The following is a 24,345-nucleotide window of genomic DNA, read 5'->3' as shown; positions in this document are numbered from 1 at the left end:
CCGCCAGGCTGGCTGCCCCCTCCCCTAACCCTCCTTACCGCTGCAGCTCCCGCAGCCTCTCCACCTCCTGGACCTTCTCCTGCTCCAGCTCTGCTAGCCTGCGCTGCTGCTGTGCCAGGAGCTCCGACTTGGCCCGCTCTGCGTTTTGGCAGTGGGACAGGTACTGTGCCGCCAGTTCCTCATTCTCCTGCCGCAGCCTCGCCTCCCGCTGCCGAGAAGATTCCTCCATCAACTTCACACGGCTCCTGCCCACGAGGAGAGACACGGATGCTGGAGGAGCTGTTTGCACGGTGCCTGCTGGGCTGGGGCACTAATGGGTGGTTCTGATCTGAAATATGATGCTTAGGGGTCAATTTTCAAATCCAGGACCCTAATTTAAGTGCCAGTTTAGGTGCCTGCTGCTGATTTAATAGTAAATAAATAATAATACCCAGCTCTTTATATTTTTGTATATATAGTATGTAGTGCTTTTCATCACTAGATCCCAAGGCACTTGACAAAGGGGATCAAATCTCCTTTTACGGATTGGGAAACTGAGGCACAGAGGTGTGAGGTGTCGTGCTCAAAGTCACACGACATGTCAGCAGGAGATCTGGAAGTAGCACCTTGATGCCCGGTCCCCTGCTCCAACTATAAGCTGGGCCAAGTGCTGTAAGGGAAGCACTACGCACCCCAGGAACGCTGTGCATCCGGCAGGACCCTGAGTGTGGGGGCAAAGGTCCATGTTGCTGGTGTGCATGTACCTGGGGTGTAGGCCCACGATACCTGTGTGCATTTTCAATGAGCTCCAAGTCTTCCTGATGACGCTGCTGTAGACTCTCCAGGAGCAGCTTCTGCTGACTCCTCTCCAGCTCCAGCTTCCGCACCTGATGTGGAAAGTCACCAAGATGGGCTAAAGACCCTTCTTGGCTGGGGTGAAACACTGTACCCCATGCTCACCACTTCTATAGGATGATGATATATTGTGTACAAAGTATGCCTTGGGAGGTATCATTTGAAAATACATAATCTACTGCACATCATTGTCATGTTAAAATGTGTGTATCAGCATTGTACATGGAGCTATGAGATTTTACTTAGGATTGTTACTGAACTATACTGTAGTTCCGGGTAAATGGGTACTGTAGTACTTGATGCCATATGAATTAATGCCACGTAATGGGAACAGTTCCTTCTTGAGCCCATCACTTCCATTAAACAGACCATTTTCTCAAAGACAAAGGCACACCGGCACATCAGGTAGGTGCTAAAAGGCCTTTACTTGTTCAATTAGAAATTCACCAGCAGGAGAGTTATAAACCAGATATTTACAGTGCGTCTGAAGGACAGCTGGCAGGGCACATATGCAATAGAGCTACATGCTCTATGTCCCAGTGTAACCCACACACCTCTTGAGTGTGGTGTTCTAGTGACACCGAGATCACTTAGAGAGAGATACAACGAGTTTGCTCTACAGCCTTAGCTAACAGCAGTTGGCTTTTAGCTCAAGCGGTAGAGGCTCGTGCACTAAGCTCCACAGGTCCCAGGTTCGATCCCACCCGCCGACGACCGGGGTTACACGAGCAAGGACTTTTCCAGTGAAAAGGGCGGGAAAGGCATCTGGCCACCTCTACTCATGGCAGCAAGATCACTTGAAAAAGACTCATCATTGAACTGGGGGAGTGGTCCAAACTGCAAGGCTTTCCAGTCAGCATGGACTGCTGAAAGTTTTCGGTCAGAGAAATCCTTTTGCTTTCAAATCTGATTTAAATTGGTAACGTTTAGGTCAGGAAATAGCTTGCGTATTTCTCTTATTTCTTTTGTAACCAGTTCTGACTTTTATGCCTTTACCGCTTATATTCACTTAAAATCTATCTTTCTTTAGTTAATAAACTTGTTTTATTCTTTTACGTAAACCAGTGTGTTTTGATTGAAGTGTTTGGGGAATCTCTACTCAGATTAACAAAGGCTGGTGCATAATCATTCCCGTTGATGGAATAACGGACTTTTCACGAGCTTGCACTGTTTGGGGGTGGGGGGTCCTGAGCAGTGCCAGATGCACATTCCTGGGGCACCAGGCTGGGGAATTTGCCCTGTATGTAGTTCATGAGTGGCTGGGAGCGCATTCCTTGTAATGGCTGTGTGTGAGCAGAACCTGGAGAGGCTGCTTGTCACTAGCAAAGCAACGTAAAAAGCACCCTGGGCTAGAGAATTAAAGGGACCCAGTGGTTCAACAGTCCAGACTGTATCCTGTGGGATGTCAGCTGGCTTGCAGTCAGGTCCCTGCAGAGCAAACCAGTGCACATGGAGGACGTCAGCATTCACCCTTAGTGCAGGGGTAGCTCACTGGGTGGCAGCCAGCAGGTGTGCACAGAAAGCAGGAATCTTGAGGCTTTACTATGAGGGGTGTGGCTAGAACATCTCTGTGAGCCCTCCCTGCGGCCCTCAGCAGACAGACCCTCTGTTACCTACCCAGTTCCTATCTCTGGGCAGGGATGAACCACGTCTCTGGCACCCCTAATCCTGCTGCCCTTTGGAGCCCAGGTATTTCCTTGCTAACTGTTACTATCACAGCCCAGTATGATCACTCCTAGCTTGGCCCCAGTGGGAAGGCTGGCGTGAATACAGAGAGGCCAATCCTGCCTCTGCCCTCAGCCCAGTAGGCTGGGTCCCTCACCTGATTCTCCAGCTCGGCGAGGCGAGTCTGGGCACTCAGCAGCTCCGCCTGGTGCCCTGCCACATTCTCCTTCAGCTGTGCCTGCAAAGCCACCAGCCTCTTCTCGTACTCACTGGCATTCAGCAAGCTCAGGGCCAGGGGCTCGGCCTGCAGGAGCTGCAAGGGGAGAGCACCGAGGGGTGGGAGAAACAAGACCAAGCCCTTTTAGAATGAAGAGTGACAGAAGCACCCCGTCAGCCCAGCACGATGCAGTGTCCTCCTCTGCAGAAGACATGCCCTGTCCTCACCTGCTGTGGCAATGGAACCTGCTGGAGAGGAGCCCCAGACATGGCAACCTGCAATCAAACAAGGGAAAGCTCAGCCACCTTCTCCTCCTAAAGGCCTCCACCCCTGTGGGGAACATCTTAACTCTACTGAGCCTGGAAAACCCCTACAATGGCTGCCATTAATTCTGGTCCTACTTTGCACCCTTCCTCTAGGCCTGCCAGTCCTTCTCTGATCTTACCCCGCTGCAAATCTGGATCCTTCCTCCCAGAAGACTCTCTCTCTAGGAAACCTCCAAAGGGTCTTGTCCCAGAAGGCAGCATGGGCAGGACAGGAGACTTCCCACCTGTCCCAGAGCAGGCAATGGAACAGACTTGGTCTTTAGTTTGGTCTTATTGCTTGAGATGGGCTCAGGAGTAACAAGATCAATTCCTTTTAATTAAAACACACCCACCCACAATGGAGGGCAGGAAATGAAAAGGACCCAGACGGTCTAGCTCAGGGTTAGGCAACCTATGGCACACGTGATGAAGGTGGCACACAAGCTGATTTTCAGTGGCACTCACACTGCCCAGGTCCTGGCCACCAGTCTGGGGGCTGTGCATTTTAATTTAATTTTAAATGAAGCTTCTTAAATATTTTTAAAACCTTATTTACTTTACATAGAACAATAGTTTAGTTATATATTATAGACTTCTAGAAAGAGACCTTCTAAAAACATTAAAATGTACCACTGGCACATGAAACCTTAAATTAGAGTGAATAAATGAAGACTCGGCACAGCACTTCTGAAAGGTTGCCGACCCCTGGCCTAACTTCAGCTTCTCAGTGAGGGTTAAAAGCTATGTAAGGATTGCGGGAGACACTCATTTTAATAGCTTTGATAATTCCCCCCCTTAAATTGCTAAAAAATAAATAAATTTTAAACACACACACACACCCCTCAAAACTAAGAAAACCTGGCAATGTAAAACCCAATAACTAGCTAGAATCCAAGTCTCATTATAAATTACTACACTCATATGTATATTCTGAGCACTGCCAGTCAAGGGCCTCAAAGCATTTTGTAAACACTCATTAAAACCTCACAGGACTCGTGGAAAGGAAGTAAGGGTGTGTTATTTCACCCCTTCTACTGCTGAAGCAATGGAAGCGTGGAGAATATAAGTGACTTGCCCGAGGTCACGTTACGTAGCCAGTCAGTGAGACAGCAGGGAGCAGAACGCAGACTCCTGATTCCCACTTCTACTCCTGCATTTTAGCCACTGAAAAATGACTGTACAGGTAGGGGTGTATTCTCCCCAATACACCATGGTTGGTGTTGTAGCATCTCACACCTACCTGAGTTAGTGTGGGAAACCCAAGACCCTCTGGATGTCCTTGGAGAGAAGCTGTAGGTGGTGAAAATTCAACACATTTAACACTCAGACATGGCAGTGGATTTAGGCATTTTCAATGTAAAGAGCGGAGAGACGGTAGCATTGGAAGCAGAAATAAATGAAGCCCTTCCACCTCTAACCGTAGGTGTGCTGCTTCAGCATGAGGAGGACATGCTAGTGTCATAAGAGCTCCAGCCACTGAAGCAGTAGGGGGGGCACATACTCGAGACCACATGGGCAGAGTGCAGCCGTGAGGGGCTGGAAGGTCTTCTAGGCACTAAAGAAAGATGCCACTTTAATTAAACCCTTGGACCCCACAAGTGCCTCCTTGAATGCTTTAGGCACATTCATCCCTTCACCTGCCTTTCTATGTCCCTGCCAAGGAGCTGACTGGGGCAGATTTCTACTCCGTGCATATGGACTGACACATGGCAGGTGCTCGATATGCAGCACTGACCTGGTTTTCGTTCACAACCCCTCCAAATCACTAGGACCCACAACCTCTAGGAAATCAGGCTATATTGTAGTCCTTGCGCCCAAGGACCCAGGCTTGCAGTGCAGGGTCCTGGAAGGGTCAGCAAGCTCTCCCCTTCCAACCCAAGAGCCACCATTTCTGCACCCTCCTTCAAACTCCTCCTGCTTGGCCAGCCTCATCATAGTGCCCACCCTCCAGACAGGAGGCAGATTACTGACCTCACGTGAGACTGAACCAGCTGTCATCACCCTCCATGCAGAAGCCCAGTGCGTTTCCTCTGCGACGTGCCAGCCCTCTGGCAGTACCGAAAGGGGCATCTCGTTCTCACCAGCATCTGGCTCCCACAGCCTGCACTGCTGCTCTCAAGTCACACAACTGACCACACGCATTTGCTTTGAACCCTTGATGTTATGTGCTCCTTCCAGGCTCCAACCCAATATCACCTGGCCACCTAAATGGGAAATACCTCCCACCCCCATTGGCTTTGATGTCATTCCTTTGACACACGACTGAGGCCACTGTCTGCTACTTCCCGACTATATAAATGTCCAACCTCTTTTAATACAGAAGTACCTCAGCGTTACGAACACCAGAGTTACCAACTGACCGGTCAACCACACACCTCATTTGAAATAGGAAGTACGTAATTGAGCAGCAGCAGAGACAAAAGACCCCAAAACACAACTACAGTACAGTACTGTATTAAATGTAAACTACTAAAAATATAAAGGGAACATTTAAAAAAAGATTTGACAAGGTAAGGAAACTGCGTCTTGTGCTTATTTAATTTAAATTAAGATGGTTAAGAGCAGCATTTTCCTTCTGCATAGTGAAGTTTCAAGGCTGTGTTAAGTCAATGCTCACTTGTAAACTTTTGAAAGAACCATGATGTTTTGTTCGTAGTTATGAACAACCTCCATTCCTGAGGAGTTTGTAACTCTGAGGTTCTACGGTAGATTTCATGGAGAAAAGTTACACATATAAGCCAACAGGGGGCAATGCTCTGTAACAGCTGGCACTGAGATGGGAATAACAGGGTGGCTGCAGATGGCTGATGGTTACCCACCTTCCCACATCCCTGCATTGCATGGTATGTGACGGGGTGGGTAGAACAATGAGGGTGTGTCTTCACAGCAACTAGACACCCGCGGCTGGCCCATGCCTGCCAACTTGGCTCAGGCTGTGAGGCTATTTCATTGCAGGATCCTACAGCCTGGACTCCAGCCAGAGCCCTGCGAGCCTGAGTCAGCTGGCACAGGACCGCTGTGGGTTTTTCTCTGCTGTGTAGACATACCCTAAGGGGCTAAGACCGGGATGCAAAGCCGTGAAAGGATGAGGTTGAATGTTTAGGTGGGGTAATCCAAGGAGGTGACCAAACTGTGGAAGTGGAGGATGAAGAGCAGAGATGACTGAGGAAGGCTGCTAGCGTGTCAAGGAAAGCATGGCTGCACAGGTCTGGCCGTTCCTCAGCACCAGAGGAGCCATGAAGAGAAGCTACGCCAGACACTAAACTAGCACCCATAGGCTGTAACAGGAGAGGACTCTGTCCAAACTCAGAGAGTGTGGAGGTGGCAGGGGGCTGAGATCGGTTAGGATCTGACTCCTTCTCACTGAGACAGAGAGAGAGAGAATATGATCAGCCACACATCTATCTACCATTTATTTGTGGGACAAGCCTCAAAGGTCCCTACAGACAGCACAGCAAACATGTTAGGGCTTTTTGGATTTCGTAATGAGACCTTTTTGATACACAATTCAGAAGCCTTGCTAGGCCCATCTTTTCCCCATTTTCATCTCAACTTCAAGGGCAATGATGCAGAGATTATTTCACTTTAAAAGATATAACTCTGTATTCCCCATCTGGGGAGAGAGAGTATATTTTGGGAATCCTCCAGGTTACACAATGTCTCTCTATGGCTCCTGATCACTCAGCTAGGTGCATCAGCAGTGTGTGTTGCCTCCCCAATAGCTGGGCTGATTTGGGATGTGAAACATACCGGCATTACTGGTGTCTCCAGGACGTGCCCCTTTCCCAGACTCAGATGTAAGAGATGAGGCTTGTTTCTGAGTGGTTAGCCATGGAACAGGATACCTGTGGGATGCATAGAGTAACTAGGAATGCCATTATAGCCCCACAGCAGGGCGTGTGTGGAAAGAGAGATTAAAGGGGTATTTTCCAGTTAACATGCATCGCTTTTGTAAGAAGAGAGTTTCACCAAACATCCAATCAGCAGTTTTGTACAGCACCAGGCCTACGGACTCCTGCATGTGGAGTCACAAAGGGATGGCGTTCAAAGGTGAAAAGTTGGAGGTATCAATCCAAGGTGATTTTTCTTTAAAACATACTGCACCCGATCTCACTGTTCAAGCACATCACAGATTTAGATCAATCAAAAGCCACCACAAAGTTCTCTTCCTGCCTCCCCTTATTCAGGGTGGACTGATTTAAATCAAAATCATTTAGATAAGTAACCAGGAAATCAAAGTATTTAAAATCATCCATTTACATCAGAGCAAGCAGGAAACTTTGATTTAAATAATTGATTTTAATCATGTTTAACATTTGTACTTCTTCATTATTTTCCCAAAGAAAAGCTGATTCTCATTGGTTGGTAACCAAACATATTGAATTGCATAGGCTTGACTCTAAATTTGGTGCTTCTTTTTGCCACTCAGAAGGATGCACTAGATCTGTACATATTTAGTTAAGCAATTATATAGCTTACACTTACATTTATTCAGAGAGTCTTAATTTTTACATTTCTTTATGTTAGAAAATGGTGAATGATGCATTATTTATTTATTAGCTGATGATTAATTTTTTACTTGTGATTTGTATCAAGCTCTGTTTGGATGGAAATTTAAATTTAATTAAAAATGTACAAAACCAGAATTTTAATTGGTTTTAATTTAATAAAATGATCTTAAATGTGCTGGATAAATAAGAATTTTTTTTTTAATCACCACATATTTTGCATTTCAAACTAACTAATTTATTAAATAAAGCAAGTATTATCTGTATTTAGCGAATTCAACTGATTGTTTCTGGTCACCATGTCCTGCAAGATTTTAGAACTAGTAGATCTCATTGTCTCAAATCAAGTTTTTATTCCTAGATTGACAGAGGAAAACAAGTTTTCTGTTTTCTCAACTCCCAAAAGTTGAAAGATTCTTAATTTTGAATGACCTAGTCATTGAATTAAACTAGTTGAATAATCTGAAATGAAGAAAATACTCTCTGCACATGCAGAAGAGGCTACACTATTGTCAAAAGCTGGTTTAGCACTTCAACAAACTCTGGTTCCATACGCTTAGCCAGTGACTTCCACCAGTTCAGTGGTCTTTTTTTAAAATTTGACAACAAACACGTACTTCTTAATTCTGTTTGTATTTAATGTAAATGATTTTAATAAATTATAAGAAGTTTAGGCATTAACATAAATGATCAGTTTCAGATTTAATTTTAAATAGGTTTATTTTACAAAATATGTATTTAATGTAAATCAAAAACATCTAAGTTTAAAAATCCGATTTAAATAAAAAAAACTAAATTTTTTAAATTGTTTTTTATTTACCCCATTTTGACCCCCAACACTCTCATGTCTGACATCATTTTAATTCATGTCAGCAGTTCCTGTTGAAAAGGCAGATTAGCAGGTATAGGTATAGTGAAGTCATACCCTGAGTCTTCCATCCTGGTGGACTTATCTTCTGGGACAGCAGACCGCCGAGGTTCTCTCACAGAGGGAGCTGGTTGGCTGAAAACAAGAGTCACTTATATGAAAGAGCAAAGAATATTAATATAAATGGACAGTGAGGGGGCCACAATCCTCCAGTGTCAGCTACAACTCTATCTTGCAACCTCAAAGACAATGAAGGTCTCCCTTCTGTCAAAAGCAATCGCCTCCTCCTAACAGAGCTATGGAAGTATTCAGCATTCACTTGGTTTGAAACATTTAAGCCTGACCTACACTACAGAGTTAGGTCAATGTAAGGCAGCTTACGACATCGACCTAACTCTGTAAGCGTCTACTCTACAATGTTGCTTCTGCCGATGTCAGTTGCCCACTACAGCAACTTAATAACTCCATCCTCGCGAGAGTAGTAGTGCTTAGGTCGATGTAGTTAGGTCGATGCAGTGTCAGTGTAGACATTGTGCTGCTTACATCAGACTGCTCCGGCTGTCAGCCCCGGGCAGCGGGGCTCCAGCTGTCAGTGCCCCACGCTGACAAACTGAGCAAGCGCTCCTGGTGAGGACACGCACCACCAACAGAAGGAGCTAGTGTGGACATACAAAAACTATTTAATTACTGCAGTGGCTCTGTGTCAACATCGATTAAATCAACTTAATTTCGCAGTGTAGACTTGTCCTTAATTGCAAAGACTGAAGGAGCAAATGCATGCAACAGTAAACTGTGACTACACACTACCAAGATACTTCATTTTTGTCTGACAGACTCTTCCTAATTATAGCCATCAATCCTGCTTTGGGCAGCAAAAGCCATAGCCAATTTCTTTTCAGCTGTAACTCTACGTTAATGAAGATTTTTGCCTGGGAATTTCCTTAGTTTTCTTATATTTTTCATGCTAGTAATCTTACCATAGCAACTACACTCATATAACTGAAAAAGGGTGGAGGGACTTTGCTTCTAACTTACAAGTTAAGGGCAAGAGTTACTAAATCAGAAAAAGGCAGAAGAGAAAATAGAGTTGGTTTGAATTTTTGGTGGCTTTTGGATCGTTGACCCAGGCTTCCTGGAGTAAATCACTGTAGCCTTTACACAGTTACAATGGCAGCCTGCGTAATGTCCCTCGCAGCTGCAATGAAAGGCCGCACAGTCTGGACTCCGCATTGACCTGGAAACTAGGAAGTCCTATGCTCTTATCCCACTTCTATTTCTGTTGGCAAAAATAGTCACATTTGAGTGCCTAAAGTTGGGCCCTTAAGAATGGCCTGATTTTCAGAGGTGCTGAACCCTCGCAACCCCCAGTGAAGCCAGTGGGAACTGCAGGAGCTCTACACCTCTGAAAAGCAGCCCACTGGCACGTCTTTACCTGGTAACAGTAATTGTGTCCACCTCGTCGTCCTGTCTCAGGGAGCCCGAGGGCCCAGTCCTTTTCTCCTTGACCTTCCCCTGCAACTGGGATTTCTTTTGAGACAAAGCGTCATTCAGCCAGCTATCCTCCTCCTCCTCAAGTGGTCTGGGTTTCGCTGCTGCTTCCTCTGCAGCTGACTTTGTCCCAGGAAGGAGCTGGCTGGCTGGACTGGGCTGCTTGGTGGCTGAGGAGCTGGACGGTGTGTTCAAAGAGGCTGTTGCAGGACTACCTTTGGTGGCGTCCCTGACTGGAGATGGAGGGTCCAAATCAATAAAGTCCTCATCTTTCAAGCCCAGCCAGTCAGCGCCAGTCTTACTGCCTCGCATGGGGCTTGTGGTGGCTGGAGTGGTTGGTTTGGACCTTTGGTCCATTTTCAGTTCATTGATATTCTCTGCTGAAAACCTGCAACGGGAGCGAGAGACAGACACACAAAGCTGAGAGTGTTAGGACTTCGGCAGCTCCCTGCTGGGAGGCAGCATGGCCCGGTGATTAGTGTGGCAAAAGACACAGGCAGGCATCATATACAAACACATACCTGACAGGCTGTCGTCTTGACTGCCGGCCCTCAGGTGTGGAGGCCAGGGTGGGCTGGTAGGCCCCGAAGGTGAAATCCTCATCGCCCCAAATGGTTTCCTTATCTGTTTAGAGACAGGGAGACTAAAGTCGGTCCCCAGGAAGCAAGCAGGCTCCATCACCACCCACTCCCATGCTCTCGCTTTTGTCTGTTGTTTGGGAGTTTCACTGTAATTTGCGTAGGCCCTCCCGACACTAGAAAAATTGGCTCTTCTAGCTATACTGGTATTGTTATGCTGGCACACCAGTACAGAACATATCCCATGTCAACGCCCTACTGCAACCATCTTGGTACAAGGGATGTCCTGTGAGGTATCATTTGAAGACTCATAATTTGCTGGTCAATGCTGTCTTGATAAAATATGCGCAGCAACATTGTATGTAAAGTTATCAGATTTCCCTGTAAGCTGTTGTTAACACACGTTCCAACTGAGGCTAGCAAACAGGTCTGTCTCAAACAAAGGATGTGTGCTCTGCTTAATTTGCATTTAAGCAATAAACAGAGTCATCAAGCAGGAAGACAGACAAAGGGAGTTTCAAACAGGTGGGGAAAGCCAGCAGGAAATAGCCTTACATATAGACACGCTGTCTCCTGAATCTCAGCAGGAAATGTTTTCCAAGAGGGGGACTGACACTATAAAAAGGAGGAATAAGTGCCCAAGGTACCCTCTCCTCTCTGCTCATTGATTCACCGTACAAGAAGGGACAAAGTAAGCAGCCATTAAACAGAAGAAGGGGTCCTGGCCTACAAAGTTTGGCCAGTAAGACTATTGAATGCATGTGTTGAGAAAAACTTTGCTTTGAATTTAACACAGGTTGTTCGGTTAGGCACTAGTTGCGTTTTATCTTTACTTTTCATGTAACCATTTCTGGCTTCTATGCCTCGTTACTTTATTCATTGAAAAATCTCTCTCTTTGTACATAATACATTTGTTTTACTGTTTTATCTAGTCCAGTGTGTTTAAATAGAAGTGTCTGAAGAACTACTTGAAATAATAAGCTGGCATATTATCATCTTGAAGCGTTAAGGACTTAATGCACCTGTATTGTCCAGGAGCAGGCTAGGCAGCACAGCACATACATTTCTAGGGGAAAATCGAAGACTGGGAGTGAGTTGGGGTCACCTGTACTATACTCAAGGCTGGTATGAGCCCAGATGTGGCTGTTTGGCTGCAGCTCAGACAGACACAGCTAGGAGTAACTTACATGCTGGCGGCTGCTTGGGAGCACTCCAGACTGATTCACGCCAGGTAAGAGAGGAAGGGTGACAGAGCTATTCATTAGTCTAGATTATACCTTGAGTAGGTCACAGCCTCCCAGTGCAAATGCAGATCTACAGTCATGAAAGTGCTTTTACTGGTATAGCTTATACTGGTTCCCCGAGCAAAATACGCTATGCCAGCAAAAGCACTTTTATGCTGCTATAACTGCACCTACACTAGGGCTATTACCAGCATAGAAACGTCGCAAAAAATTGCCACCTTTCACAGTGTTGCTAAACCAGCAGGTTTCTGGCCTTACTCACCAGGTTGCTGTTGGTATTTTGTATCCAGTTTGAACTCCTTGCGTTCTCCCATAATCGGTCGCTCCAGGAGTTTGGCTGCGGTCCCATTGCCCAACAACTCCTCCAGCTTGGAGCGGGCAGGGCGGGGCTCTTCCCTGCCAGAGAGCAAAAAGAGTTACAAGTGTCTAGGCGGGGGTGGAAATCACTGAAGCCCCGTCTGTCTCCCTATGCTGGCAAAAAAGGCTGCGCTCAGGAGCTGACATGGGAGTGGCTAGCATGATCTTCCAGCATGTCTCTCTCAGTCTGACCTGCTTCTGGTTCATTTTTTTTTTAATACCTATATATCTATGAAATTAAATTTCTAGCCCTTATAGTGGCAAGGAAATATTTCCAGTGCTGACTCTGAATGAGTCTGCACCCAGCTAGCCTGAAACAATAGCTCTGAAGGATGAGATTTGGTCCTGTTCATCTCAACAGGGTGTTACTTAGACTGGAAGTTCTTTGGGGCAGGGACTGTTCTTTTGTGCTGTGTTTGTACAGCACCTGACACAATGGGGTCCTGGGCCACCAGGAGTGACGTTCCTAGATGTGACTGCAATATAAATAATTAACAATCACAACAGTTTACATGGGAACAAAGTTAACTATTTCATAGCTGCTCATTTTAGTAGATAAGCCCAAAGTAGAACTGGATGTGTGATCAGAACTTCAGTACTGTGCCCCTCCTCCTCCCCTCCCCGTATCCATGGCTTTGGTCCTGTCTGCACGACAAGCGCTACAACGGCACAGCTGCAGTGCTGCAACGAAGCTGCTGTAGCGCAGACGCTTCCTACACTGAGGGAAGGGGTTTTCTGTCAATGTAGCTAATCCAGCTCTCAGAGAGGCAGTAGCTAGGTCTTTTACTGAGCTAGCCATGCCTACAGTAGGGGTTGGGTCAACCTAACTATAGTGCTCAGGGGGCGAAATTTTTCATAGCCCCGAGGGACGTCGCTAGGTTGATATAATTTTTAAGTGCAGACCCAGCCTTCGAGACCACTCCAGCGACACAGAATAGTCATAGCAGTGATTCAGCTCAGGTGACTCATGCCCACAAAGCTCTGGGGTAACAAAGTACTTGTAATATTCTTCTGCTCTTTTTCAATCCCAGGCACTTAATGACTGAAACTCAGCGTGACTAGCTCACGAGTCACTCTGTACTTGATTTCCTAGCAACTCCTTACTCTTCTCCTTTTCTCTCCTGCTTCAGCTCTCCCCTCGGACTCTCGCCAAACCCCAGAGCGTCCATCAGGTCATCCCCATCATCTTCAAATGTCAGCTCCTCTCTCCTCCGCACGGGAGCAACAGCATGGCCAGGAACTGAGGAGAGAGAGATCCCTGTTAAATGGAAGGAAGATCTTTCTTAGCAGAGGCCCCTGGGTTTACAGCACTAGTTGAAATCACACATGACGCTCGTCCCATTGTTGGGATCTTTGACGCCATCGCCCGTAAATGGTTCTTTTGCAGCCAAAGAACAAATCACTGGGAAGCAACAAAGCATTAGTGCGCTGCTTTGCTGCACACTCTCTTGCTCTTTTGTAAAACGCATCTTTGGATGAATTTGGTGACCATTAACAAGGAGACGTTATTTAGCACTTGCCAGCGCTGGGGATGTTACAGGCTCTCAATCCTGCTTTGTAGGATTCCTGCTACCCCAGTCTGCCCCCAGCCCTACCAACGCATCTCAGACCTATGGCAGCCCTGGCTACTCCAGACTTTGCTTCCGCGCTCCCAGCACCTCCCTTTATACTAGTCCTGGATGTTCCCCTCTTTCCCAGCCGCTCTACCACCAGAACCCCAGCTTGACCTGCAGTGCCCTCACTATCCCAATCCTGGGCCACCCCAGAGATATTAAAAATTCATTAGGGGTGAGACTAAAGCTAGGATTTGAACCCAAGTCCACAGAGGTGAAAGGTCAGTTCATGACTCTACTGTGCTGCTTGGTGATAGTGAGAATGTCTGATACTCAGGGAGTCCCCATAAAATTGACAGGTCAGCGATTTAAAAGGTGGGAAAAGCAGGGTGTTCCTGCTACTGAAGCAAATTATGGAGCAGCCCAAACTAGTTCTGTGGAGAGAGTATAATTCTAGCATGACTCCATACCTTTGGCTGGTCCAGTATGTCTTTCAGGGCTACTTTTGGTGCCTGTTGGAGGTAACTTCTTAACAGCATCTTCCTCCTCATCCGATAAAAGCCCTGCCAAAGGATCGTCTAAATCTGGCAATCAGCACATGAGAATAAACGGGGAAAGAACAACTGGCATTTGGAAACTGTCTTCTTTGAGCTGGACTATCTGCAAAGAGCTAAATATTGAGACCACCATCTGTAACTGGGGATTCTGCATGAGCCAGATCTTGCTCCTGTTGGAGTCACGGGCAAAATTCAATGGGTCCCGAACTCCTCCTAGGGGTACCTGGAGTTGCAGGTTGAGCTATATTATCATTGGGAAAGACAGTTTAGCCTATTTTTGCCATAAAGTCTTGGATCTCTCCTATGACCTCAATGTCAATGTCATGTGAATTTGGACAGTCTCAAAATGCCTATTTATTGGATGGCAGCTTCCACTGGTGATAAAACACAGCTGTGAGTTCAGATTCTGCAAGGAACCCGTTATACCTGAATCTCTCTGGACTTGGGTGACCTCCAGGATCTCAAGAGTTCTATGTACGTTCATGATTTTCTACCCTATTGTCTTCCCTTAAGGGATCATTTATGGGGCTGAAATCACTTGAGATTGGGCCCTCTGTTTGCACTTGCTCTGTCCAGATATGGAAATGCCATGAGGCCAGTTCTCACATTATCTCAGCCCCATAGACAGCCTGATCCAAAGCCCAGTGAAGTCACTGGGATTCTTTCCACTGATTTCAGTAGGCCCTAGAACAGGGAGCATAACCTCCTGGTTAAAGCATAGGGCTGGAAAAATAAGGAGACATGGATTCTATTTCCAGGTGCTGCGCCTCAGTTTCACCATCTATAAAGCTGGTATAATACCTACCTTGCTCACAGGGGTGGGAGGCATTTAAATTATTGCTTGTCAAGCACTATACTTCTATAAAACACTCTATACAAAGATCTCCTTGTGTTACACAGATCATCATTTAAAAAGACATGTGACAATATAACCCTAAATATGGTACTCCCAGGAATCCCATCCAAAGACCAGAGCCCACCCATATACCCCACTATAGGATATTTTTTAAGCCAGGTTCCCTATGCTCTTACGTGGTTGCTTTTTAGACTCATCCTCATCGTCTGTTGAGTAAAGAGAAATGGGAGAGAGAAGATGCAAGGCAGAGTAATGAACTGAAGCCAAATTCACACCCCCACATTCCTTTATCTCTATGGCATGGTTTTTTTGCATTACCGTGACAAGCTGCTGTAGAGTTCTTTCTACCTTATGTTCCCCTCATATACATTTGGCAGCAAGATTTACGTGAATTTAGTGCTGGAGAGTGGTGCCTAGAGAACATGTATGGCAGAGGTCGGCAACCTTTCAGAAGTGCTGTGCCGAGTCTTCATTTATTCACTCTGATTTAACGGTTTCACATGCCAGTAATACATTTTAACATTTTTAGAAGGTCTCTTTCTATAAGTCTATAATATATAACTAAACTGTTTTGTATGTAAAGTAAATAAGATTTTAAAATGTTTAAGAAACTTCATTTAAAATTAAATTAAAATGCAGAGCCCCCTGGACTGGTGGCCAGGACCCAGGCAGCGTGAGTGCCACTGAAAATCAGCTTGAGTGCCGCCTTTGGCACGCCTGCCATAGGTTGCCTACCCCTGATGTATGGGATTCTCACATTGCCCCATGAGCCAAGTTTGTCTCAACCCCGACCTGTAGAGGGCACCATTGGGCATGAGAAGGTACACGGTGTTCATGGCTCATGTAGTCCTTGGCCTCTCTACCAATCCTAGTGTTGATTTTTGTGCTATGGACACATTAGGAACCGCAGTAGGAGATCAGCAACTCATTTCTCACAGGTCACCCTCGTTGTACTTTGAGCTGGAGGAGGTTTAAACTGGAGATCTAGAGGAGAAAGACTCTGTCTGTGCCCTGTTACCCCTTGACTCTTGCAGCAAACTTCTCCTTAAAGAAGATGAAGATCTACTAATTTCCCAGTAAATTAAAGGTGAGAGTCAAGCTGTGAGTGCGCACAACTGTACCTTCCCAAATCCTACCTTCAAAGGAAAACTTCTTGTACTGCCGCTGGGGGGTGGTGGGAGTGGAGAGAGGTTTCTTTTCAATTCCAGTGGTGGACTCTCCTACAAAAACCATGAGATAGGGGGGTTTGCAGACAGAGAGGCAGAGTCTCTTCACTGTCCATGCTCTCCCCACTCCTCCCCCCACAGGTATAGAAATAATCTATTCAGAGTAAATACAGGGTTAACCTTTCCAGCTAGGAGCCTATTTTACTCTCTGCCGTAACCTGAGCATGCATACAACAAGACAATTCCCCGAGGGATTCAAGGGGTGGAATATCTTTGGCGAGGGCTCTTCATGCAAACATCTCCCCTCTTGTGGTGTTCTGATCCTGATCCTTAGTTTGTAGATGGATCCTTTATAACCAATGAGGCCAAAAACTTGGCCACCTTTGAACACGATCTGTTTGGGAGCAGGCCCACCCTAAAAGGCTGGATTTCAGTACTCATGGTGATTTATTATAAGTGTTTCCAGGCACAGCTGAGGCATGCTGGCAGGTCGTATGCCACCTATAGTGCTACAATGTGATCCAGAGCCACACACATCTTTAACGCAGGTGTACAGTGCCACACGGTCTACAGGTCTCGGTGAGCCATGTGCCATCCCCACCTGGGCAGCCTGTCTGATTGGATGCAGGCAGAGATCACTGCAAACTGGGACCTGTAGATTCCTGGGGCGGCACTTGTGTCTGAAGAGGATGACAGCTAGAGTCTGCTTCACTAAGGTGCAACCCACAGACTCTGGACAAGTAGCCTGTGTGGCCCTTGGCTGGGCAAAGTCTGGGTGCCCCTAGGTTTATCACTGCACGTTAAGTGAGCAGCAAGGTCTGGTTCTAGGAAAGGAACCGTCACTATTTTACTATAACGTTGTAGTGCTGAGCAGCCCCAGACATGGCCCAGGACTCCATTGTGCTAGGCGCTGTACAAATGCATACAAAACTCTGTTTTTAATGTTCACAAACGTGAGCCACTGAACATATTTCTAGGTCCCGGTTCAGGTGTAAAACAGATCAAATCCAGCTTTGGTCATGGGACAGTCCCTGTCCTGGAGGATATTCTAGAATCAAATATTCAAAGCCCCAGAGGGCAACAGCTTCATTCAAGGCCCTTTCGCAATCGGCCAGGCCAGGTATAAAGGAAGAGCTAGCAGAGTGGCAGCTCATCACACTCACTTTTCTCAACAGTCGTTAGCTTCCCTGAAGTTTTTGCCAGATCACCTGAGGAGTCAAATTTCTCGGAACCCTTTGCCATTGTCCTCCCAGCCCCAGAACTAGACTTCTTTATGCCTAGGAGATCAGCTTCCATGTCATCCATCTCCTGGGGATAAAAAGCACATACATGGGAGCATGAAGAACTGAGCTGATGCCCTGGTGCTCAGGCAGTAGAGCATGTGGCGACTGCCTTGTTTTGAGAGGATATTCTTGAACACGTGAATATGGACATTTAAACTAAAACTGGGCTGCACGATGTGCCACCTTTCTGATCTGCTGGCCAGGGACGGTGTTCTCAGGGCCCTGCTGTCCGCTCTGGAAGGATTTATCCATAGGGTGGCCAGTGGACCTTCATCCCAAACCTGGTTCCCAGTCCAGTTCTAGTCCAAATCACTCCCCAGAGAAGCAAGGGCAGCAGATCTGCCCAGCCTGCATTTTTCACCTTGGGTAGCCATAGGGCCCGGCAAAGACTGTGCCACAAAAAGCACATGTCAACGCCAGCAAGTGTACTCGCCTCCCTATTTTTCCAATACTCACCAGTGGGGAGGTTTTTAACTGGATGTGGCTACGAAATATTTAAAGAGGAAAAATAAACCGAGGCCTGATGCTGCGAGTCTTCTGCATACACCTAAAGTTCATTGTCAGGTCTCAAAGTGCTGATCTAAAGAGGTCCCAGAAACCAAGGACACAACATGGGTCTCGATGAAGAAAAGCTCTTGGAGGAAGAGATTACAATTAAACACTGATTAAGAGACACAGGGCGACAGACCAAGGGCCTGTCTATACAGCAATCAGAGGTGTGACTGCAGCATAGACAGATACACCCAAGCTAGCTTTGACCTAGCTAGATCGAGTAACAACAGCAGTGAAGTGAGGTGGCAACAGGGATTGTACAAGTCTGCCTGGGTTCCTGTGTATGTACTCGAGCCATTAGCCTGCCTTGCCGCGGCTTCACTGCTATCATTATTCGAGCTAGCTAGATCAAAGCTAGCCTGGGTATGTCTACATGTGCTGCAGTCACCCCTCTGACTGCAGTGGAGGCATACCCCAACAGGCAGAAGTCCGAGGTTAGTTCTAGCACATCACAGCCACGGTCAGTGAAGTTTTAAGACTAGTGATGTTTTATTCACTTACCTTCAGGGTCTCCAGCAAAGCTTGTGGGTCTACATCTGAGAGGTCGGATCCCTGCATGAAAAGTCAGGAGAGATGAGATCACTCTAACACGCAGTCGGAAGCATGTAGCACCAGAGGAGGCTCAAGAAAGCCCAATCCACATAAAAGGCATGTTTTTATTTTGCTTACGTATTTTCACTTGCCATGGCACACTCTGCATTCGTTGTTAAATGCCATCTATTCTACATCTAGTCCAAAGTGGAAATGCGCCAGTAAGTAAATCCTGCCTGCGTTTAAAATAAAGCACCAGCGACGCAGACTGACCAGGTTACTGTGGAGGAAGCGTGTCTACAGAAGTTACACAAGGAGCCTGGGAGTCACGACTTCTGGATTCTGTTCCTGACTCTACCACTCATCCACTGTGATTCTGGGAAAGCCACTTCAGCTCTCTGCACCTCAGCTTTCCTCATGTGTAACACAGGGGTAATAATACACGCCCAACTCCTAGGAGCACTGTAAGGCCTATTTCAGTCCTGTCTGTAAAGTGCTTTGAGAGCCTTTCATTATGTGTCTTCTGAGGCTTGGGAATTTTTCAGTTCCTTAGGAGAACATGAGTGTTTGGGAAATCCTTGAGCCAAGAAACTTTTGTTTCCTTGCTGAAATCTGACTGATTGGTGGAAGTGACACTATACCAGGAAGCAAAGCAAAAATCCAGGTTTTCTTATCACCAAACAGTGCTTTGTGATACATTGGAATACGATTAAAGCTCTTCAGACAAAGTCAGTCATCCACCAGAGTTCAGCACCAACTAGGATGTTAGCTTCTCATTCTCCCACCATCCATCCCCATTTTACAACAACTAGAGGGACGTCCAATTAAGATCTGCAGTCAATGGGACTCCTAGAATTAAATGAATCCCTATGGGAACTCAGCTGGCTTCAGTGACATTCCGGCAGGGCGGAATTTGGTTCTGTGTGTTCATTAGGAACTCCCCTCACTCACACACTCTTTCTCCTCCTTCCCAGCACCCCCAGGCCTTTGTTCACCTCTGCTCCTGCACCCTCCTCTGCAGCCATCTTGCTGAAGACACCATCCTCCAAAACGGAGCTGCAACAGAGACAGGAGGATTAGGAACTGCCCTGCTACTTGCGGCACACAATCCCAAGAAAGGCGGCCAGGCGGGAGGTTACTGCCAAAGCCATCTGCAGTCTGAAGTTGGGACACTCACAGGGAGAGAAGACTGGGAGACATCCCTGCAGGGCGGGAGTTATTCTGACCCTTACAAGAGGAGTGTAGGTGGAGTTATGCTAGTGCTAGGATGCTATTTCTTCAGACAGAGCTAAATGCTGCCCTCAGCATCACCTGCATAAACTTATTAAATGGGTTCCTATTATTTCAGTAGGCTGGTGCAGGTGCAGCTGAGGGAAGAATACACCCATCAGAGGGATGGAGATTTGAGAGCCAGTGGGATCTGGGCACCAAATTCCTAGTTGTGCCTTTGAAAAATCTCCCCCTAAAGCAGTAACTGAAAAGTCTCAAAATAAATGACTAGAGGCAAGAAGTGAAACACAGGACATGGCTGAGGAGCTCCTGGGTGCAGGGACACCAGCAAGCAGCCAAGTCTCCATCTTTGATCTCTTATTTAATAGTGTGATTCAGACGTACTCACTTTTTGCTGACTTTGGAGACGATATCCCTAGATCTCCTTCCACTGCCCCCACAGTGCTGGGAAGGCTTGTTGGATTTAATGGGGGTTTCATCTAGAAATAAATCATGGAGAACATGGAACTTGCTCCAGACCTTTGCTCCAAAAGCTGCATATCAAGTACCACCTTCACTGCTAACCCCACTTCTGCACTGATGTCCATGTCAGCTGAGGAGCCAAGGACTGAATGGACTGCATGGAAATTAACCATCCCTTTTACAGAGAGGCGGTCCCTACAGGACAGAGTTGATGCACTGTTGCAGGAGAAGTTTGTGCTTTCACAGCCAGTGCTGTAGCTGCTCTATGAATAAACAGAAGGCTTCATTCTCCAAGACTGCCAAGCCAGCATGTCTCACCAGCTCTACATCCACATGAGGGGAAAAAAGCACCTTTTCTATGTCAGTGAAAGAGCATTTACCATCATCTCCCAGGAGGTCACTGAGCATGTCCTGGATGGAACCTAGAATGAAACAGAGCGAGGTCATCCCATCAGGGGAGCTGGGCAACATGTGGATAAAAACATACATTCAGACAGCACTTGGTCTAATCGAAAGCCTCCAATCTCAAGCACATATGAATCATCAGCATAAGGTTTGGGGTTCCTCCTGCTCAGCCTAAAGATGATGGATGAAATCCTGGCCCGACTGACGTCGATGGCAAAATTTCCATTGACTTCAATGGGGCCAAGTTTTCAGCCGATATCTTGTGAACATAAGAAAGCGTGGCCCAGATGGGGCTCTCAATAGAGAAGTTTGCCCTCACCTGGCCCAAAGTAGGGGATTTCTTTCTTTATTGGATTTGCAAGATGCCCCCCATCACTCAGTCACTGGGCACATGCAGAGATTAAAGTAATCTAATGAGGCTCTCATTCTAAAATATGTGAAGGACCCAGGAAGGCTTAGAAAGCCAGAAGCTGTTCTGTACTGTATCAGCATACAACGGGGGGGGGGAGGGAAGGGCGGGGGGGGAAGCCAGCCTCTGTCATATCAACAGGGAATTGAGGCTGATGGGGGAAAAGAACAAGTTGAGGTTGATAAAGGTATAGTCTCCACTGGATCTGCATACTTCCTCATGGGAGGGGAAACATGCCCCTGTGTGCAAGGTTGCCTGATTTAAGAGGAAGCTGAATTTCATGGCTGATTCAGCAATGCCTTAGCACAAGCAATATGAACACTTTGCATGTTCATATCTTGGAGACAAGGAACCTGAAGCCAGTAGCCAGGATTCCCCCTTGTACCTGTGGGTGTGTCAGTGACCCCTCAGCATTGGCGTATCTTTACCCTACCTCTTCTCAAAACAGCCCAAAGGGTATCGTAGTGAGAAACACACAAGTGTACATACCTTTTAAACCTTTCTTGGGTTTTGCAGCCTAACAGAAAAAGAAAAGTTCCCTTGTTACAGGAATAAAAGCACTGAGAGCAAGACTTGTTGTCTAACTTGGACTTTTCATGCAAGATGTTAATTCTGCATCACAGAACGGCAGTTCAGATAATTCATGGGCCAGATTCATCCCATATCTGAAATGTCACAATCACCACAGAGAACTCTGGGTCATCCATCTAGGAAGTCAGACTCCTCCACACAACCCCAAACAACACTAGAAATCCTCCTCAATGGAGTCTGCACCAGGTAATGAACAAAAATTACTATAGGAGACTGCAACCAGCACAGCTCCTTTTGAGCAGACAGGATTTCCATCAAAACCTGCCAGCACACCTGAGCCAGTGCATGTCATGGAAATGAAATCAAAGTGATTCTGTTCTAGAGGACATGAGACTGCTATCCAATAGTGTTTACTTTATCCTTACCATCTCATGGCTTCCAACAGTTCTCCCTCTCCAGTGATTCAGTTTATACAGCCCTTCCGTCTTCACCTTCACATACTGTAGAATCCTTTAGTACAGCACTCAGATATACTTGAGCCTCACCTAGGGAAAGAGAGAGTTAAAACTTCCTGATTCACCTCCATGTTCAACAGGAGCTTTGTGAAATGGAATTCCTTTTCCAATCGAGACATGTCAAGTTTTCGACCTCTCTGCTTTCTCAAACTCACTCATTAGAATAAAGTGATTTCCTTAGGAAAACCACAAAATGCTTCAAAGCCATTAACAAGTTAATTAAGCCGTGAAATATACCTGTGTGGTGAGTAAAAGTGATTATTCCTGTTTCATACATGTACATTTAGGCACAGAGAGAGTGTCAGTGATTTGCCTGTCTGCTTATCTTTCTGGATTGCTTGTCAAATACTCACCAAACTAATATCTGGGTGCTAAGTAAATCAGGTCAAATGGCAAGCCAGGGTCAGGGGTGGGAATAATCCACATTATCTGCTGTGCCCAATACCCCAGAGTATCCTTCCTCTCACATTAAATTAAGCATTTTTTTGATTGCCTATAAGGTAGACATACCCAAACTTCACTCAGCTGTGAACCCCATGGGCACCTTGCCAGGATTGGGAAAGTCACATTCAATTTGTATAAAATGGAGCAGATTATAATCATCTTTGATTTGATTTAAAGAGGTAGAGCCCACAGAAACTCCAGATCCCAGCATGCAATGCTGCTTCTTGATCTGATCAGTCTAGTAATTCCCAGATGTGGACTGAAAAGACTGCAGGTCTCAGCATGTGATGCTCCTGGACCCAAGCAGCCCTTTATTACACAGAATACAGCCTGCAGCAACAGCAAGCCCTGCTCAGCTCCATCTTGATTCAAGTAACCCTGAAGTAGGGGTGAGGGCTTCAAGTTCCCAAGCACAACATGCATCTACCGCTTGGATTAACATGGAGCACTGCATGCTGGGACCTGATATGTCCACATACATCTTGGCTCAGGATGGCACCCTGAATGCTGGGCCTTGGTCTTGTCTGTGACCTATGTTCTCTTTAGCAAACACAGGCCCTGCAGACAACATTTAGATCACACTTCATGAAAGTCATTACCGCTGCCATCCCGACTGGAAGCAAGTGCCTCCTACAGGAGTTAAAACCCACTGTCCACTTGCCAGTGGCAAGCAGCAACTTTCTCTGGTGAATGGAGGACTCTGGTTTAGCAGCTTGTGCAAACTTTCAGGAGTGTTTCTAGCCCTCGGATCAGTGATCTCTTCCTGAGTCTGCAGACAGACGGGTCCATTGCCCCAGCTACTGCTCAGGGCCGTCCATGTTACAGTCGCCTCCATTTCCACCAGGGCTTTTCAGAACCCCCTGGGCAACAATGAAACTGAAGCCATTGGCATGGGTGTCACTCACCCTGCTGCTCCTGGGGAAAGCTCTGAGCAGCAGCAGAGGAAGGGAGGCGGGTGGAGAGGGAAGAGCAGCAGGTGGCAGGAGGGGAACAGAGGGAAAAGCCCCTTCCAGCAGCAGGAAGGGCTGGAGGGTTTCAAGGGGCTCAGACACTGACCCACTAGCCATGGGCTGGTGTAGAAGGTGACGCCCCCAAGCAGCTGAGCTGATGGCGTTAGAGCCCTGCCCCTGGCTAGCAGGGGGGCTCCCCCGGCTCAGGCTCCATGGCCCGGCCCCGGCCCGGATAACGCCCGCAGCGCGGCGGGGGAGGACCCTGGTTACCATAGCGCCCAGCCTCCAGCGCCAGAGAACACCCCCTCCTCCCCCCCGGGGCGGGCTGACTGCCACCCCCTCTCCCCGGGTATGATACAGTGTATCCCCCTCCCCCACCAGACAGGCAACAAGGCACCAGCGCTCACCCTCCGGCCGCAGGCATCCTGCCCGGGACTCCAGGAGCCGAGATCCCAAGGCACCCCGGGAGTTGTAGTTCCTTGGCCAATTCCTTGCTTGCGGAGCCGGCTCTGGAGCAGGAAAAGAACTACATCTCCCAGCATTCCCTCGGTGGCGCTCAACGGGAAAGGGAGAGGGAGGGAGTGGGGAAGCTGCTGGGGCTGATGCGAGTCCCCTCCCGGGTCCCGGTGAGCTGCTGAACAGCCTCTGAAATCATGCAGGCTGCACCTTCTGCGTGAATAATGCTAGCTGAGCGGTGCATGGGACTCGGGGGTCCCTGCTGCAGGGGGTGGGCCTCTCAGGTACTTAAACCCATGGCCTGGAAGAGAGAAGCACCTAACTGCAGCGTCTGCGGCTGCCTAGGGCCAGCGCTGAGCATTGGGAATCTCGTAGACTTTA

At 47.1% G+C, this 24,345-nt stretch overlaps 1 protein-coding gene across 5 annotated transcripts in view; it reads right to left on the bottom strand.

The window, feature by feature from the left end:
- The window catches only part of FBF1 (Fas binding factor 1), a 32,841-nt gene extending 8,869 nt beyond the window's left edge, over positions 1–23,972 (bottom strand). Inside the window, exons 1-21 of one of the 5 annotated variants that reach the window (XM_075071790.1) lie at positions 23,916–23,972; positions 22,025–22,144; positions 21,558–21,585; positions 20,635–20,676; positions 20,181–20,271; positions 19,558–19,618; positions 18,533–18,583; positions 17,360–17,504; positions 16,167–16,250; positions 14,088–14,201; positions 13,169–13,304; positions 11,970–12,103; positions 10,407–10,509; positions 9,830–10,273; positions 8,455–8,532; positions 6,772–6,866; positions 4,262–4,311; positions 2,944–2,991; positions 2,657–2,812; positions 766–866; positions 39–245 (exon numbers count right to left, since the gene is read on the bottom strand). In XM_075071790.1, coding sequence (XP_074927891.1) covers positions 39–245; positions 766–866; positions 2,657–2,812; positions 2,944–2,991; positions 4,262–4,311; positions 6,772–6,866; positions 8,455–8,532; positions 9,830–10,273; positions 10,407–10,509; positions 11,970–12,103; positions 13,169–13,304; positions 14,088–14,201; positions 16,167–16,250; positions 17,360–17,504; positions 18,533–18,583; positions 19,558–19,618; positions 20,181–20,271; positions 20,635–20,676; positions 21,558–21,585; positions 22,025–22,027 — 2,171 coding nt within the window. In that variant the 5' untranslated portion in view covers positions 22,028–22,144; positions 23,916–23,972. Of the gene's footprint in view, positions 1–38; positions 246–765; positions 867–2,656; positions 2,813–2,943; positions 2,992–4,261; positions 4,312–6,771; positions 6,867–8,454; positions 8,533–9,829; positions 10,274–10,406; positions 10,510–11,969; positions 12,104–13,168; positions 13,323–14,087; positions 14,202–15,206; positions 15,237–16,166; positions 16,251–17,359; positions 17,505–18,532; positions 18,584–19,557; positions 19,619–20,180; positions 20,272–20,634; positions 20,677–21,557; positions 21,586–22,024; positions 22,550–23,905 lie in introns of those variants that run through there. The other 4 variants (XM_075071789.1, XM_075071791.1, XM_032792885.2 and 1 more) reach the window with 4 other exon arrangements.
- Positions 23,973–24,345: the final 373 nt, after the last annotated feature.

The sequence above is a fragment of the Chelonoidis abingdonii genome, chromosome 13, assembly GCF_003597395.2.
Source record: "Chelonoidis abingdonii isolate Lonesome George chromosome 13, CheloAbing_2.0, whole genome shotgun sequence".
In the NCBI taxonomy this organism is placed as follows: domain Eukaryota; kingdom Metazoa; phylum Chordata; order Testudines; family Testudinidae; genus Chelonoidis; species Chelonoidis abingdonii.
The sequence above is the reverse complement of the archived record's forward strand: the minus strand, read 5'-3'. Positions and strand labels throughout refer to the sequence as shown.